Source organism: Fusarium subglutinans (assembly GCF_013396075.1).
Source record: "Fusarium subglutinans strain NRRL 66333 chromosome Unknown NRRL66333_c0000043, whole genome shotgun sequence".
Lineage (NCBI taxonomy): Eukaryota > Fungi > Ascomycota > Sordariomycetes > Hypocreales > Nectriaceae > Fusarium > Fusarium subglutinans.
The window spans coordinates 30,262-43,560 of NW_023502106.1; the positions used below are offsets into that span (position 1 = coordinate 30,262).

General features: G+C 50.0%; 3 protein-coding genes across 3 annotated transcripts; 2 read left to right on the forward strand and 1 right to left on the reverse strand.

The window, feature by feature from the left end:
• Positions 1 to 3,366: 3,366 nt before the first annotated feature.
• On the forward strand, positions 3,367 to 6,312 carry FSUBG_4727 (uncharacterized protein; the record flags this gene model as incomplete). Its single annotated transcript, XM_036682747.1, has 1 exon — positions 3,367 to 6,312. One exon carries the CDS (start codon positions 3,367 to 3,369, stop codon positions 6,310 to 6,312), a length of 2,946 nt encoding a protein of 981 aa, XP_036539650.1.
• Positions 6,313 to 6,709: 397 nt separating this feature from the next.
• FSUBG_4728 (3-hydroxyisobutyrate dehydrogenase) lies at positions 6,710 to 10,279 on the reverse strand (the record flags this gene model as incomplete). Its single annotated transcript, XM_036682748.1, has 4 exons — positions 6,710 to 8,686; positions 8,743 to 9,390; positions 9,476 to 9,963; positions 10,015 to 10,279. The coding sequence occupies 4 exons, from the start codon at positions 10,277 to 10,279 to the stop codon at positions 6,710 to 6,712; spliced, it is 3,378 nt and encodes a 1,125-aa protein (XP_036539651.1).
• A 493-nt stretch (positions 10,280 to 10,772) lies between these two features.
• FSUBG_4729 (transcriptional activator of protease prtT) lies at positions 10,773 to 12,826 on the forward strand (the record flags this gene model as incomplete). Its single annotated transcript, XM_036682749.1, has 3 exons — positions 10,773 to 10,875; positions 10,929 to 12,119; positions 12,186 to 12,826. The coding sequence occupies 3 exons, from the start codon at positions 10,773 to 10,775 to the stop codon at positions 12,824 to 12,826; spliced, it is 1,935 nt and encodes a 644-aa protein (XP_036539652.1).
• Positions 12,827 to 13,299: the final 473 nt, after the last annotated feature.

Genomic DNA, 13,299 nt, shown 5'->3' on the forward strand with positions numbered 1-13,299 from the left:
GATCGCTGTCTTTTAAAGATGAAGCTGTTTCCCACCAAAATCACTTAAAAGACTGCGATTTCTACGTAGAAGCTAATGATCATTGGCGAGAAAGAACCTTGAGGTTCACGGGACTTACTGGACTAATAGGAAGAGCTGTTGAGTTGACATTGCGCACGACTACTGGAGCAGGCGGGTTCAGCATCAGTCCCTCTATCAATTACTTTGCTATGGTTGATGAAGGTAATTCTCCAGCCTTTAGAGTTATCAACCTGCTGGTTGAAAGTCGTCTGGGAGCCCGTTGGGCAATGGAAAGTTATCCGGGGCCCTTATTCGAGTCGATTACCCGGAAACTTCGATCGATCTTCCGCTCCGGAAGGGCTAGGCCCACCGATGTCAACTCACGTGGCTATTCCTTACTTCATCACTTGACCTTGACTGTTAGTCTTCTCAATCCGTGTTGTGAAATCGCGTGATAGCTAACAAGAACAGATGAACTCTGGTGACTTCCGAATCTTAACCCAGCAGCAGCGTGCACATCCGAGTCTAAAGTCCTTGTTCGACTTTCTTATCGCAGCAGGTACCCCAGTATCGGCCGTAGGGTCAGATGGCCGGTATGTTGAACTTGCATTATTACGACTACATTATAGTACTGACATAAAATAGCCTCGCCCTGCATGTGGCTGCCGACGAGTTCCTACTTCCATCCTCGATTCTTGCTCGGTTGTGTGTCGATGATGCCGAGATACCAGCTCCCAGGCAGCCAGAACTGAGGTTTGGCAGCTTTGGCCGCATCGACATAGCTAAGTATGATGGTGTGAGTCGAAGAATCGCCCAAGGTATGATGTAGAAATAAATTGCACCATGATGCATGCTAACGGTAGACCAAAATAGCATTGTTTGGGCCATTAACCCTTGCAATTCTAAGGAACGACGTCGGAGAAGTTGAGAATCAAATCCATAAGGATCCGGAATGTATGGGGGAAATCAGCTTCTATGGGGAGTCTCCTTGTTTTGTGGCCATAGAAAAACCGGAAATATTACGACTGTTGGTCGAGCGAGCAACCCCAGAACAGCTCCTTCAGCCATGTCGAATAGCATCTGGTATGATTAGTCCTCTGGGTAGGTCAATCCAGATAAGCAAAAACATCTGCAACACTCGTGGAACTACCAAAGGGTCTGCTTGCCCCTGCACTGAGGCAGTCAGGATCCTGTTGGAAGCAAAATGCCCTATCAGACCATTCTACGATTTTTCGAAACGCAAAATCTTTGGTATGGTTGTATCTTTCAACCTATTCATTGGTGCCTCCAGACATTGCAAAGTTTTGATTGCAAAACATCTACAAATGCGCCAGCTGGAATTCGAGGGGTTAGCGCCAAGAACATTGCTGTGGCTAGGAACCTATCCTTCGCGAGCAACAAAATTCGACACTCAATCTATTGAGCTTGACGATTCTCATCACAGACAAGCTGCTGACAAACTTAAAGCCTTACCAGAAGCACTGCCAGCACAAACCGGTTACATGGAGGCTGAAAAGCCCACCTTCAGACCCATATGGTTAGACATCACATGTCCTGAAGATGCATCCATCTTTTGGCATAGCGGTTTCACCGATATTGATGACGCCTGGATACGCCCATCACTAAGCCAACAGGCCTTTTGTGCGTTTGGTCCAGACATACCACAGGTCTTGCACTGCACATCACCGCAGTATGCGATGTGGCTATATAACCACTGCCCAAACTTCTGGACAGTAATTTGTGAAAACAGCAGATCAGAGTGTTCTAGCTTTGTTCTAGCCGAGATCATCATCAACAACATGAAGAACCTGGAGAAATACATTGTCCACGACCCTTTGGCTATTGAGTACACGGACAACTGTACTTGTCAGTGTTCACCTGAAGGTTATACGCCCTTTACCCATGCGATTCGGTGTCTTTTGGAAAGTCATTCATCAGAAACTGACGAGCTACGATCATTCGTGGAAGGGTTTGGAGGAATATTGACAATGTATCAACATACAACTGTTTTGAGGCAAGCGACTTTCGCCGACCTCGATATGGTACACACATGCTCCACCAGGTCAGATTTTCCAGATGAGTCGCTAGACGATCGAGTCTGTACCGCGACAAATGATGGTGACAAAGCAGCCTTTATCGACAACATAATTGCCGAGTTCAGACGATTCATGCTTAAGGATATCAATGACACGGTCTACGCAGAAGAAAGTGACGACATGTATCTCTTTCGAGAGACTAGAGAATATCACGAGCGTGCTTTGGAATTCTGGGACCACGTTTTGCCATCAATGATGAGGAACTTCGAGCAGACTTTGGCATCGGCGTGGAATCCTGACCTTGAGGCTTTGAAAGACCTCGGGGTTACTCTATGGATCGAGGAAGAGAAGAAACAAGAAGCCTGTCCAAGGGTGTACGAAGTTAGAAGGGATGATGAAGAGACTCGCAGGATGGCATTTAAGGAACTTATGGACAAGCTAGAGATGATCGAATGAACCATGATGGTGCCTTGCGCATGGCTTGCGAGGCTTTTGGGGGTACGGAATGGCGAAGGACAACATAGTAGAGTGATGGATGGACTCAGAGGAGCAGTTGTAAATTCTATTGCGTAATATGATGCCACACGACACGGTCTTGTCCTGGTCTTGGTTTCGGGGCGGTTGGGATAGTAGATAACAAGAAAAAATCCCCTGTTAGTCGCCGCCTTGAAGATATATCCGACGCTATTTGTTAATACACCTCGCGATGAGGCTCGTGTTAGTACTTTTTCCATCAGTCGATGACTTGCACGAGGGTTCAAGTGATGAAGTTGAAAACGATGTAAAACGAGACGCTGTAGCCTAAGGGTGACCCACTATGCTCTGAAATCTGACGAATCATTTCTGTCAACGGGGACAGTCAGCACATCTTAGCTTCACCTTGGTTTCACTTCATCTTTTGACTTCACTTCATCTCATCAACAACTTACAACTTGTTACTGTGGCCCACGATATACGTGTGACAACCTATTACTGGATTACTACTGGATCAGTCACGCGCACATGACTTTTTGATTCTGTTTTGTATTGCGTGAGCTCCTGTTGGTGACATCAGATCATTCACCAAAGCCATTGGCTTACACGGCCGAGACGGCACAGCTCCTTGCAACTTGTGGCCTGAGGACACCAAATCCTCCTCCTACCTGGTATATATACCACCCACTACCCTCCTCCTCCGATCGCTTCCCCTCCTTTCTTTTACAACCATTCCATCATCACTTCATCCTTCAAACCTGGTCCTTCATCACTAATGGCCAGAATCAGACAAACAAAAAGACCATCAGCACACATACAGAAGACTACTACCCCTAAGCCTCAGCCCACTTACACCATGGCTACCTCCGGTAGTGTCTTCTCCGAGACTCTCCAAGAGATCACCAACACCAAGCTCCAGGAGCTCTCCAAGAGACGCTCTCGCTTTGAAGAAGCCAAGGCGGCGATTCTTTCTTCCGTCAAGGCAGAGAAGGATGCTGTCAAGCGTCTTGTCATCTTGAGCGATGGTGTCAAGAAATGTTTCTCTATCAAGCTCACTAAGGAGAACAAAGTCATGCTAGGTTTCAGTAGTCACAAACGCCTTGAGATTGACCTCAAGAACCTCGACCGCTTCCTTGGTCAGGCCAAGACGGATCCTTCTGTGTCGCAAAAGATGTTGGCTGCCTGGGAAGAGTCCCTCACTCGCCAGCTTGATATGCAAGCCCTTCAGTATCAGTATGCCTGGCTCTATGGCGAGCTCGTGACCGAGTGGCTATCTGGCGATAAGGAGAAGGATCCAGAGGCAGATGTTGAGATGGGCGAGGCCTTCGAGGACATTGGTGACCAGGCCAAACTTCAGTCCAGGATTGACTGGGAGGACACCGTCTTTCAAGCCGCCGACATTGATACTAAGGCCCTCAACAGTTACCTGGAGCATCTTTTCGGCTCTAACAACAAGGACAAGAAGGCTATGGCTAATAGTCTCAAGGTTCTTCGGCGATGTGTCTCTGACCATGAAGCATCCATCTCAACACCCAATCAGTTCACTGTTGGCTCCCTCAAGTGGACCATTGCCGGTCTTCACTCGTCAGATCTCCTCTCCAATGAAAAACGAGAAGTACTCAAGGACTTTGAAAGCAATCATATGATCCTGAAAGAAATTGCAGACGTCCTCAACATGCGCATCAATGCCCTCGAATCATGTACGTGGAACTCGGAGACTCCTATCCCCGTCTCGATGGAGAAGAAGATCAGCGGAGTCTTCAACATCCATATGCATGAGGACTTACTCCAAGCCATCTTCCTCCAGTATATTGGTGTTAAATGGAGTGTTTTCTTCAAGACAGCTTTCAAAAGATTCCGTGATTCTGTCGCCTGGAAATCGGAGAGGCAAGAGATCCCGCGAGAGGATCGGCGACGACTTGGATACTACCTCGGCCCTCTTTCTGACTCACCCTGCCTACAGCGTGAACGTGTCAAGGTCAACGAAGAGAGATATTTCATGGCACAGCTTATGGACCATGTGGATGAAATCACAGGCACTGCCGACGGTGAGGAGGAAGCTGAGTACGAACGTTTCGCCGCCGACACCAAGAAACGTAAACTCGCAGTCCAGGCACCTATGCAAGCACCTCGCAGACAGCTTGCTAGCAAAGCAGCGCGAAAGTCACACCCATCGACCGGAGGCGTGGGTCAGGGCGGTGCGATGAGACATCGCAGGGTTATGAATACAAACAACTTTGCTGCTGAGGTTGACTCCTCTGATGAGGAAGAAGAGGAAGACGACGACGATGATGAAGACAACAAGTCTCGAAATCCAATGGCACTCAAGCAGACCTTGCTTCATCTGTTGTCTACAGAGATCACTATCAACACCCATCTTTACGGCGAGATGACCGCATTCCACTCTGTTTTCGACGACTGGAACCCCAAGCTACCTCATGACACCGTTTTTACTATCCTCAAGTTCCTTGGTGTCTCCGATACGTGGCTTGGGTTCTTTAAGAAGTTCCTTGAGGCACCTCTCAAGTTTGTCGACGATGACGACTCGTCTGCGCGCAAGAGACGTCGTGGTACTCCAGCAGCTCATGTTTTGAGCGATGTCTTTGGCGAGACGACCCTGTTTTGCCTTGACTTTGCTGTCAACCAGGCTACCTCGAACAACCTCTGGAGAATGCATGACAACTTTTGGTTCTGGTCGCCTGACCATAAGGTCGCTGTCAAGGCATGGGATACTGTTGATGAGTTTACTATCGTCACCGGTGTTAGTGTCAATTCTACCAAGACAGGTACGGTTCGCATCTCCAAGGATAGCAATGCGACCCTTCCCATCGATGATTCACTGCCAGAAGGCGAGATTCGTTGGGGATTCCTTCGCTTGTCACCCAAGACGGGCCGGTTCGAGATTGATCAGAAGATGGTCGACTCTCATGTCAATGAACTTCACAAACAGCTAGTCGACAAGCGTAAGAGCATTCTTGGCTTCATCCAAGCCTGGAATACATATGCTGTGACCTTCTTTACCTCCAACTTTGGTAAAGCAGCCAATTGTTTTGGTCGTGAACACGTCGACAATATGCTTTCAACTCACAAGAAGATTGAGGAGCAGGTCTTCGCGAAACTCTCAAATGGGCAAGTCACGAGCGTGGTGGAGTTCTTGAAACAAGGGATCAGTCAGAGATTCGGCATCAAGAATATTCCCGACGGATATCTCTACTTCCCCATGGAACTTGGCGGACTTGACCTGCAGTCCCCGTTTATTTCTCTGATGCAGATTCACGACGAAGTCTCCAAGAATCCATCTCAGCCTATGATTGACTTCCAGGAAGATGAGCGTCACGCATACGAAGGTTACAAACAAAAGTTCCTGAACGGCAAAACTCGTCATGAACGATATGCCCTAGACGAACCAGACTGGGAGCCAGAAACCCAACACGAGAAAGACACCTTCATGCCCTTTGAAGAGTTCATCCGTTACCGCGAGGCTTTCTTCTTCGAGCACTTCACAGCCACCAACAGACTGCACCGCATCTTCCGCACGCTCATGAAGAGACCTACCGAGAGCAAGGTAGAGACCGATGATGGGAAGATATCAGCTGCGATGGAGCAGTTGCGCGGGGAGTCGAATCTGCAGGGTATTACTGGGTGGTGGAACAACATGGATGCGTATTGGACGTGGGTTGCTACGTTTTATGGGCATGAGATTGTTGAGAGGTTTGGGAGGTTGAATATTGTGAATACGGAGTTGTTGCCTATTGCTATGGTCACTCTGTTCAGGGATAAGCGTGTTAAGTGGCAGGGTTAGTTTGGATGAGGGTCTCAAGGATGGATTGGATACTGTTTATTTATGATTTATGGATTCGCAGTGATCAAATTGATGTTCGCGGGAATATTTACCAGAATGGAATCTCACTTTTAGGTATGAAAAGATCTATTTGCTTATTGTAATTCACAAACGTATCTGTGCGGTTGGAATAGAAGCTTTAGTCTGACAGGCTTTGAATAATCGTGCAGAATATTTAATATAGAGGGTCTTTCGACTGATGGGAGAATTATCACGAGTAATAAATCTTTTACTATAATTATCACTATTGCTCCACTCATCCATAGAAACTACGAGCTCTTCTTCAGTAAAGACAATTGATTGAAAGCGACATACTGTGCTTCTGTTCCTCGCCAATCCCAATCCAAGTATCTATCTCTCAAAGTGCCCACTGCTCAACAATCTCAGCCAGAGTTGTCTCGCTACCAACATTGCCAGGGAAGACAACAAATGGCACAGACCGATGCCGACTTGTCTCCTCATCACATCTCCAGAGCGGCACACCCGGTGCAGCCTGGCCCACGACCAGAGCTCTCTTCATCTTGAGACCTTTTGTGGCTGCATCCGAGGATGTGATTCCTCCCTTGGCAATGATATATCGTGGCCGCACCTGTATGTTGACGAGGAGGCGGACAAGTGCAGCAGCTACCTTGGAGCCGATCTTCAGCGAGGAAATGGCTTCGTCGGTCTTTATCAACGTTCGTGAAGTCATGACCAAGACATCTTTGCCAGCGCTGATGAGCCTGGTAGTCTCGGAGATAGCATGGTCTACCATCCTTTGCTCCTGTTCCGCAGACTCGATTATCTGAGCTACATCGAGCTCAATCACTTCAAGATCTGCGCCCCTGCGCTCACGCAACGTCTCGAGCTGCGCTGTTGTTTTGGGTACGTATGAACCAGCTAGAATGAGACCACCGGTCTTGGGTGCGTCAACGTCAGCTTTGAGCGAAACTTCAGCCCATGTCTTAGGTGGAATTTCTTTGATACCGAGCCTTGACGATACAAAGGCAGCTGCAGTGCGGTAGATGAAACGGTATCCCTTCTCCTCAGCAGCCAAGAGGCCAGCAACGAAGACGTTCATATCCGAGTCCGCAACAGCATTGACAATGATGACACGGTCAGCGCCACGCTCCCCGCTCAGAAGCTTCTCTTCCACCTTGGCTGGACCGCCGCAGCGCAGATCCTCCAAGGTGATGGACGTGAACGATGATGCCGTGAACCGTGATCTGCATTTCTCAAGGATGTACTCCCGAAGGTTGGAGTTCTTGTACCCGAACGTAGCGTCCTTTGCGAATGCAGTCTGTGCCGCAGGGATGAGTTGGTCATCTTCTTGCACATAATGAACATCATCAATGGTGAACCTGCCCCCTTGACGGAAGAAAGGTGCCAAGATCCAGCCATTGGATTTACCGAGCACCTGCTCGACTGCTTCAGGCTCCTCGGGCAAGTGACCGCGCAGTGTTGAGTCGCCGCGCAAGACTATCTCGAAGGCCTTGCCACTTTCCTCAGCGGCCTTTTTCACGTTTGTCGTGATCTCGACAATAAGCTCTTTTGCTTCGGCGGGTGGGAGTGCTCTGCTGTTGGTTAAGATGAAGAAACCGCGGCAGTCCGTTGCGAATTGCTCCTTGAGAGTGTCGACATCCCAGACGGCTAGAACGTCGATGTTGTTACAGGTCTGAGTTCCTGTGGGATCATCGTCGAGAGCGATGAGTACAGGCATGGCACCACTGTCAACGCGAGCTTTCGTTGACTCGATCAGATCGGTGGTGTACTCGGCAGGGAGGGCGGCCAATGTAGCTTTTGCTGGTAATGGTTTCATGGAGTCTTCGGAAGAAACAGGAGTTGATACCTTGGCTGATGCGCTCTTGCTCACGTCTGATCCAGCAGCCTCCCAGAGTCTCACCACGCCCGCATCCGACTCTCTAGCCCACCCACGAGCAGCCCCATCGATATAGAGGGTATGAGCCACCGCAGACATTGGCGTATAGCTAGCCAGCCTCTTGGCTTCATTCAGAACAATACCAAGGTCCTTGACAAAGATTGCCAAAGCCGAGTGAGGAGTCCAATCGGCATCGAGCATCTGCGTAGCCCGGTTCTGAAACATCCAGCTCCAGGCGGGAGACTCGTTGAAGATGTTGTATACCTGCCGTGTGTCGAGGCCAAGACGGGATGCGAATGCGAGTGCCTCTGCTGCCGTTGCGATGTGGACTCCTGCTAGAAGCTGGTTGATGAGCTTGGCTGAAGATGCTGCGCCGACTCCGCCTTTGACGTTGTAAATGTTGGACTCTTTGCCTGCCATGGCTAGAATTATGCCACGAACGGATGAAAGTGCCGAACCTGTTCCTGAGCAGATCATCTGTATTCCGTTAGCATTCATCGCTTAGTATAGAGTCAGGAAAGGACGCTATGTACCGTGAGATCACCCTTTGCTGCACGAGCAACACCTCCGCTGACAGGTACATCCACAAGACTGAGACCCCTCCCCAGAGACTCCAACTTATCGCCAATACGGCGAGCCTCAGACGGTGGAACAGTTGAGCTGAGTATCACTGTCGCTCCATCTGACAGCTCCTCAGCAGCCTTGCCACTGCCAAACAGCACATCCCACGCCTGCACAGCATTCTGAACCATAAGGATAAGCACAGACGTGCCCTTGGCAGCATCGGCTGGTGAAGAGGCTGCGATGGACATACCGCTCGGACCACTCGCTGCGAACTTCTCGACTGAGGGGGCCCAAACGTCGTAGCCTTGCACAGAGAAGCCGGCCCTTACAAGGGACTGCGCCATCCCTTGGCCCATTGCCCCTAAGCCAACCATGCCAATTGTGGACACAGATGGCGGTGTTTTTGGTGGTGTGACGTCTATGGCACGTTTGCTTGCATGGCTGTCAATTGCGTCAATTGGCGTAGCCTTCTGGTGTTGCGACTTGAACAGTCTGACTAGGCTGGAGACATGTTCGAGGCCATATCCCTGGGCGGAGGCGAACAGGCAGACTTGTTCACTGGCAGAGCATAGTGGTAAAGGGAAGTTGAGACTCTTTGATGAAGACGTGACAATGTTCTAGATGTTGTGTAAGCGAGCTGTACATCCAGTTTGAACAAGCAACTGCGTCTCTGTCACCACGGCCGTCATGGAAAAAACTTACAATTTTATGTAACAGCGACTCTATCGACGGCTGAAGATGTGAATTTCCCTGTAGCATATGAGGTACAAGCTCCTCATACGCCGAGGAATTACCTGCGGCGTTGATGATGATGCTGTATATCTCATTAGAGTCAATGCCTGCTTTTGACGCAAGACCAGTAGCCTCAGCAGCCGTGACAGCATGCGTCGCCTCCAATAAATAGCTTGTCAAACGTAGTTTGTTCGCTGATCCAAGACCACCGGAGATGAAATGCACGTTATCGTGAGCTTTTGACAAGAAAGATACGTTTTCGATGGCGGCTTCTGAACCTGAGATCCATATGGCGCTCTTGGTCATACTGTTACTGCTTCTGGTGCTTGATGCGACGACAGAGCAGTCAATGATCTTGAGATCAGGCCGACCAGCTTCAGTGAAGCGAGAGGCTAGGTCTTGGTAGTAATGTGGCAGAGCGAGGCATTCGAGCATGAGAGATGCGTCTTTGGGCAATGCTTGAGTTGGTCAGCGAGACGTGCCATGTAAGTACTCTTTTCGTTACATACAATGTATAAGACCAGAGGATGATCCTAGGAGCATGTCGCTCAAAGTTTCTGCGTCCTTCTCCTCAATCCAGATAATTTGGCTGTGCTGGGCAACATGATGGAGTGAGTCTGAACACTGTAGATGCTCGGCTCCAATGAGCTCAACATTTTTTGAGGAGGCATCAAATACTCGGATTGCGCTAGAGTGAGACAATTGCAACGTTTCTGCAATCTTAGCCTTTTCTGGGCTGAACCCGATAAATCCAATAGAAGAATGAGATGACATGGTTGTTGGCTGTGTTGTGTTGTGTTGTGGTATAGACGATACCTCGACTTTCACCAGCATGAGCAACGGCATCGCCCTTATAAGTCGTCGAGCCACCTCGCCGCCCATTCCCAGCAATTGCCCTCCCTCTCAGCACAAGCAAGCCCTGCATTTACGTTGCATACATACCTACGTTTACAGGTGATTTTACAACGGCATATCCACTCGGCAGGCAATTCTGTCCCGATAGGGTTAGCGACACTCTTCAGGGCGGCGAAAGCGGCACGAAGTCCGCACCCCCTCCAACAACTCATTGGTCCATGCCGAAACCAGCGCTAACTACTCCCAGATACAGCGCGGTCATCCAGCCGTCTTCGATTCACCTCGCCCCATTTCGTGATATACATACTGCCCCAGCACCGCGGTCTTCATACCGAGCGAGTCGTCCCCTTCCCCCGGACTGTCAGCCGCTCCAGATACTTGAAACTTCCCCGTGGAGAAGAACACAGCTGCTATGAAGAGAACCCGCACTGGCCTCGAAGCGGATGAGTCCGGGCCGGGGAACGCTTCGGACTCAGCCATTCGTGGATCCAAAGTGTCGAGAAAGATCCGAGCCTGTAAGCTGGCTTCCGCAGTCATAGGAATAGTGAACCTAACTAAAACCCAATAGGTCAGCAATGTCATACACGCAAGATTCGCTGCGTTACAGAGGATGGGGCCCCGAAATGCATACGTTGCACCAAGAATGGCTTCGACTGCGTCGTTAACAAGAATCTACAAGATCTATTAGAAGGGGAATATGACTGGAAAAAGGCCATGGAGCAACAGATGGAGTCCATGCGCGCGTCCATGGAAGACATGAAAGCAAAACTCGACAGCTTGCAATCGACCCAGCAGCAGATGGCGCTCGCGACCACCTCTCCAGAGACTGTCTCTCGTCTCACAGCTCCAACGCCTCATTTGACTGCCATGACGAGAGAGAACTCGCCCGATACCCATAGCGCCTCTAAAGATGACGGCGTCATTGTGGATGCTCCTATGGTGAGTCTCTTTCGAGCGACCAAGCTGCGCAATATCAGAAGCGATCCCAGTTGTGACGGCAGAGCAGCTCTGGATCGCCATCGCCAACCGGACTTCATCTCTCAAGGACGAATCACTCTTCCAGAAGCAGAACGTCTTTTTGCTGCCTTTCAGGGCACCCTCAATGCTTATCTCTGGGGTGGTGTCGCTCTCGTCCATGATACCCTCTCATCAGCCAGGGAATCATCCTCACTCCTCGTCGCAGCCATCTTAGCCGTAGCCGCCCTCCACACCCAAGACGATGGTCAGAGCTTCGACCGCTGCTACGTCGTGTTCGCTGAGCTCGCCAGCCAGGCCATGTTCCAGCGCTACCACACTCTAGACGACATCCGGGGTCTCTGCATAGGTGCCTTCTGGTTCTCAGACCTAAGCTGGAAACTTTCCGGCCTTGCTGTGCGTATCGCTACGGAACTTAACATTCACCAGCATTGCGCCAGGGCTTTACGCGGGGAGACTTCGCATTGCGAGAAGGCGAGGCTGTGGTATCTGCTTTATGTTTGTGATCATCACTTCAGCATTGCGTACGGGAGACCGCCTGTGATAGCTGAGGATGTGACTTTGATCAATCATGAGGGATTCCTTGGACTGCCTGGGGCCAAGGGCACTGACGTGCGGCTCCATAGTCAGGTCAGTATTTTCATAATCCTTAGCCGAACTTATAGGACGTTTGGTTTGGATAGATCACGGGTGGTAGCGAATGATGAGTTTGATGCGATACGGCGCTACAATGGCGAGTTGGGGCAGTGGAAGCAGACTTGGGAGGCACGACTAGGCGAGCTAGGTACGTTATCTCATATGGCTGGGAAACATCTCTCGGAGTGTATCAGTAGCTGATGTGATGCAACAGGATGCGATCCGCAGATTGGCGATTACCCCAGGAAAGGAGTTGTGTTGCACTACCACTTCGCCCGACTACTTCTCTTCTCTGTCTGTCTACAGGGTCTACAACCTACCGATGGCTATCTCATTTCTCTCGAGAGACAAGACTTTATCAACACCGCCGTAGAAAGCGCATGCGCTGCACTGCGTTTAATCCTAGAAGACTCTGATATGCGCCGCGCCGTAGTGGGAGTCCCCTTGTACCTCCTGACCACGATCGCATACTCATCCATCTTTCTGATCAAAGTCTGTTCATCGTGGCGAGCTGTTGTCGTACACCTCTCGGTAGACGACGTAGTCAACCTCGTCGGCCCCATCATATCTATGCTCAATGCGACACAAGCCTATGCAAGACATGTAGCACATTACATTGGGCAGGGGCTTAGTACGATGCTTGACAAGCTTAAATCAGGAGAATCGGCGAACGAGGTGCTCATACCGCAAATTTTCAACAGTAGGACGTTGGAAGTACCTCAAGACTCGCGACCGGCGCAACAGCAGGATTGGGATCTGAGCTACGGTTGGATGATGGGGGATCAGCTTGGGATGGGACTAGAATACTATCCGGGAGACTTGCTCGGGATCATTGGATCACAAATGGCAGAGTAATCGTGTAGACCATCGCCTGTTTCAGTTCTAGAGTCATGAATTACAGACACAATAATCGACAAGACCAATATCTGCCATTCACCCCAGATGATTGTCTAGTCTATCCCCGCTTCGACGCATGACTAGCTAGCCCCTCGCCAAGCCGAACTGCATCTTCCACTCGGCGCGAAGACCGCTCTAAGCCATGCCTAAGAGCGGTCTGTACGCCGCACCATTGAACAACAGTCTAGAATCTTTCCTCCTCCCTTGTCTTCATGCCCCGGACCACAGCGGACCTTACCCCATGGGGGCGATCCACATTGAGTTTGAACACTTACCCATGGTTTTCGGGTTAGTTCCCCAGGTTTATAGCGTAGCATCAGCTAGGGATCATCTTGCGGGTGGCTTTTCGTACTTAAGGTCGTTGGTGGCCCTATCTCGTTTGCTTCAATCTTTGTCCCTGTACTCCAAACCTCTTCTCCAGACTCTTGGAC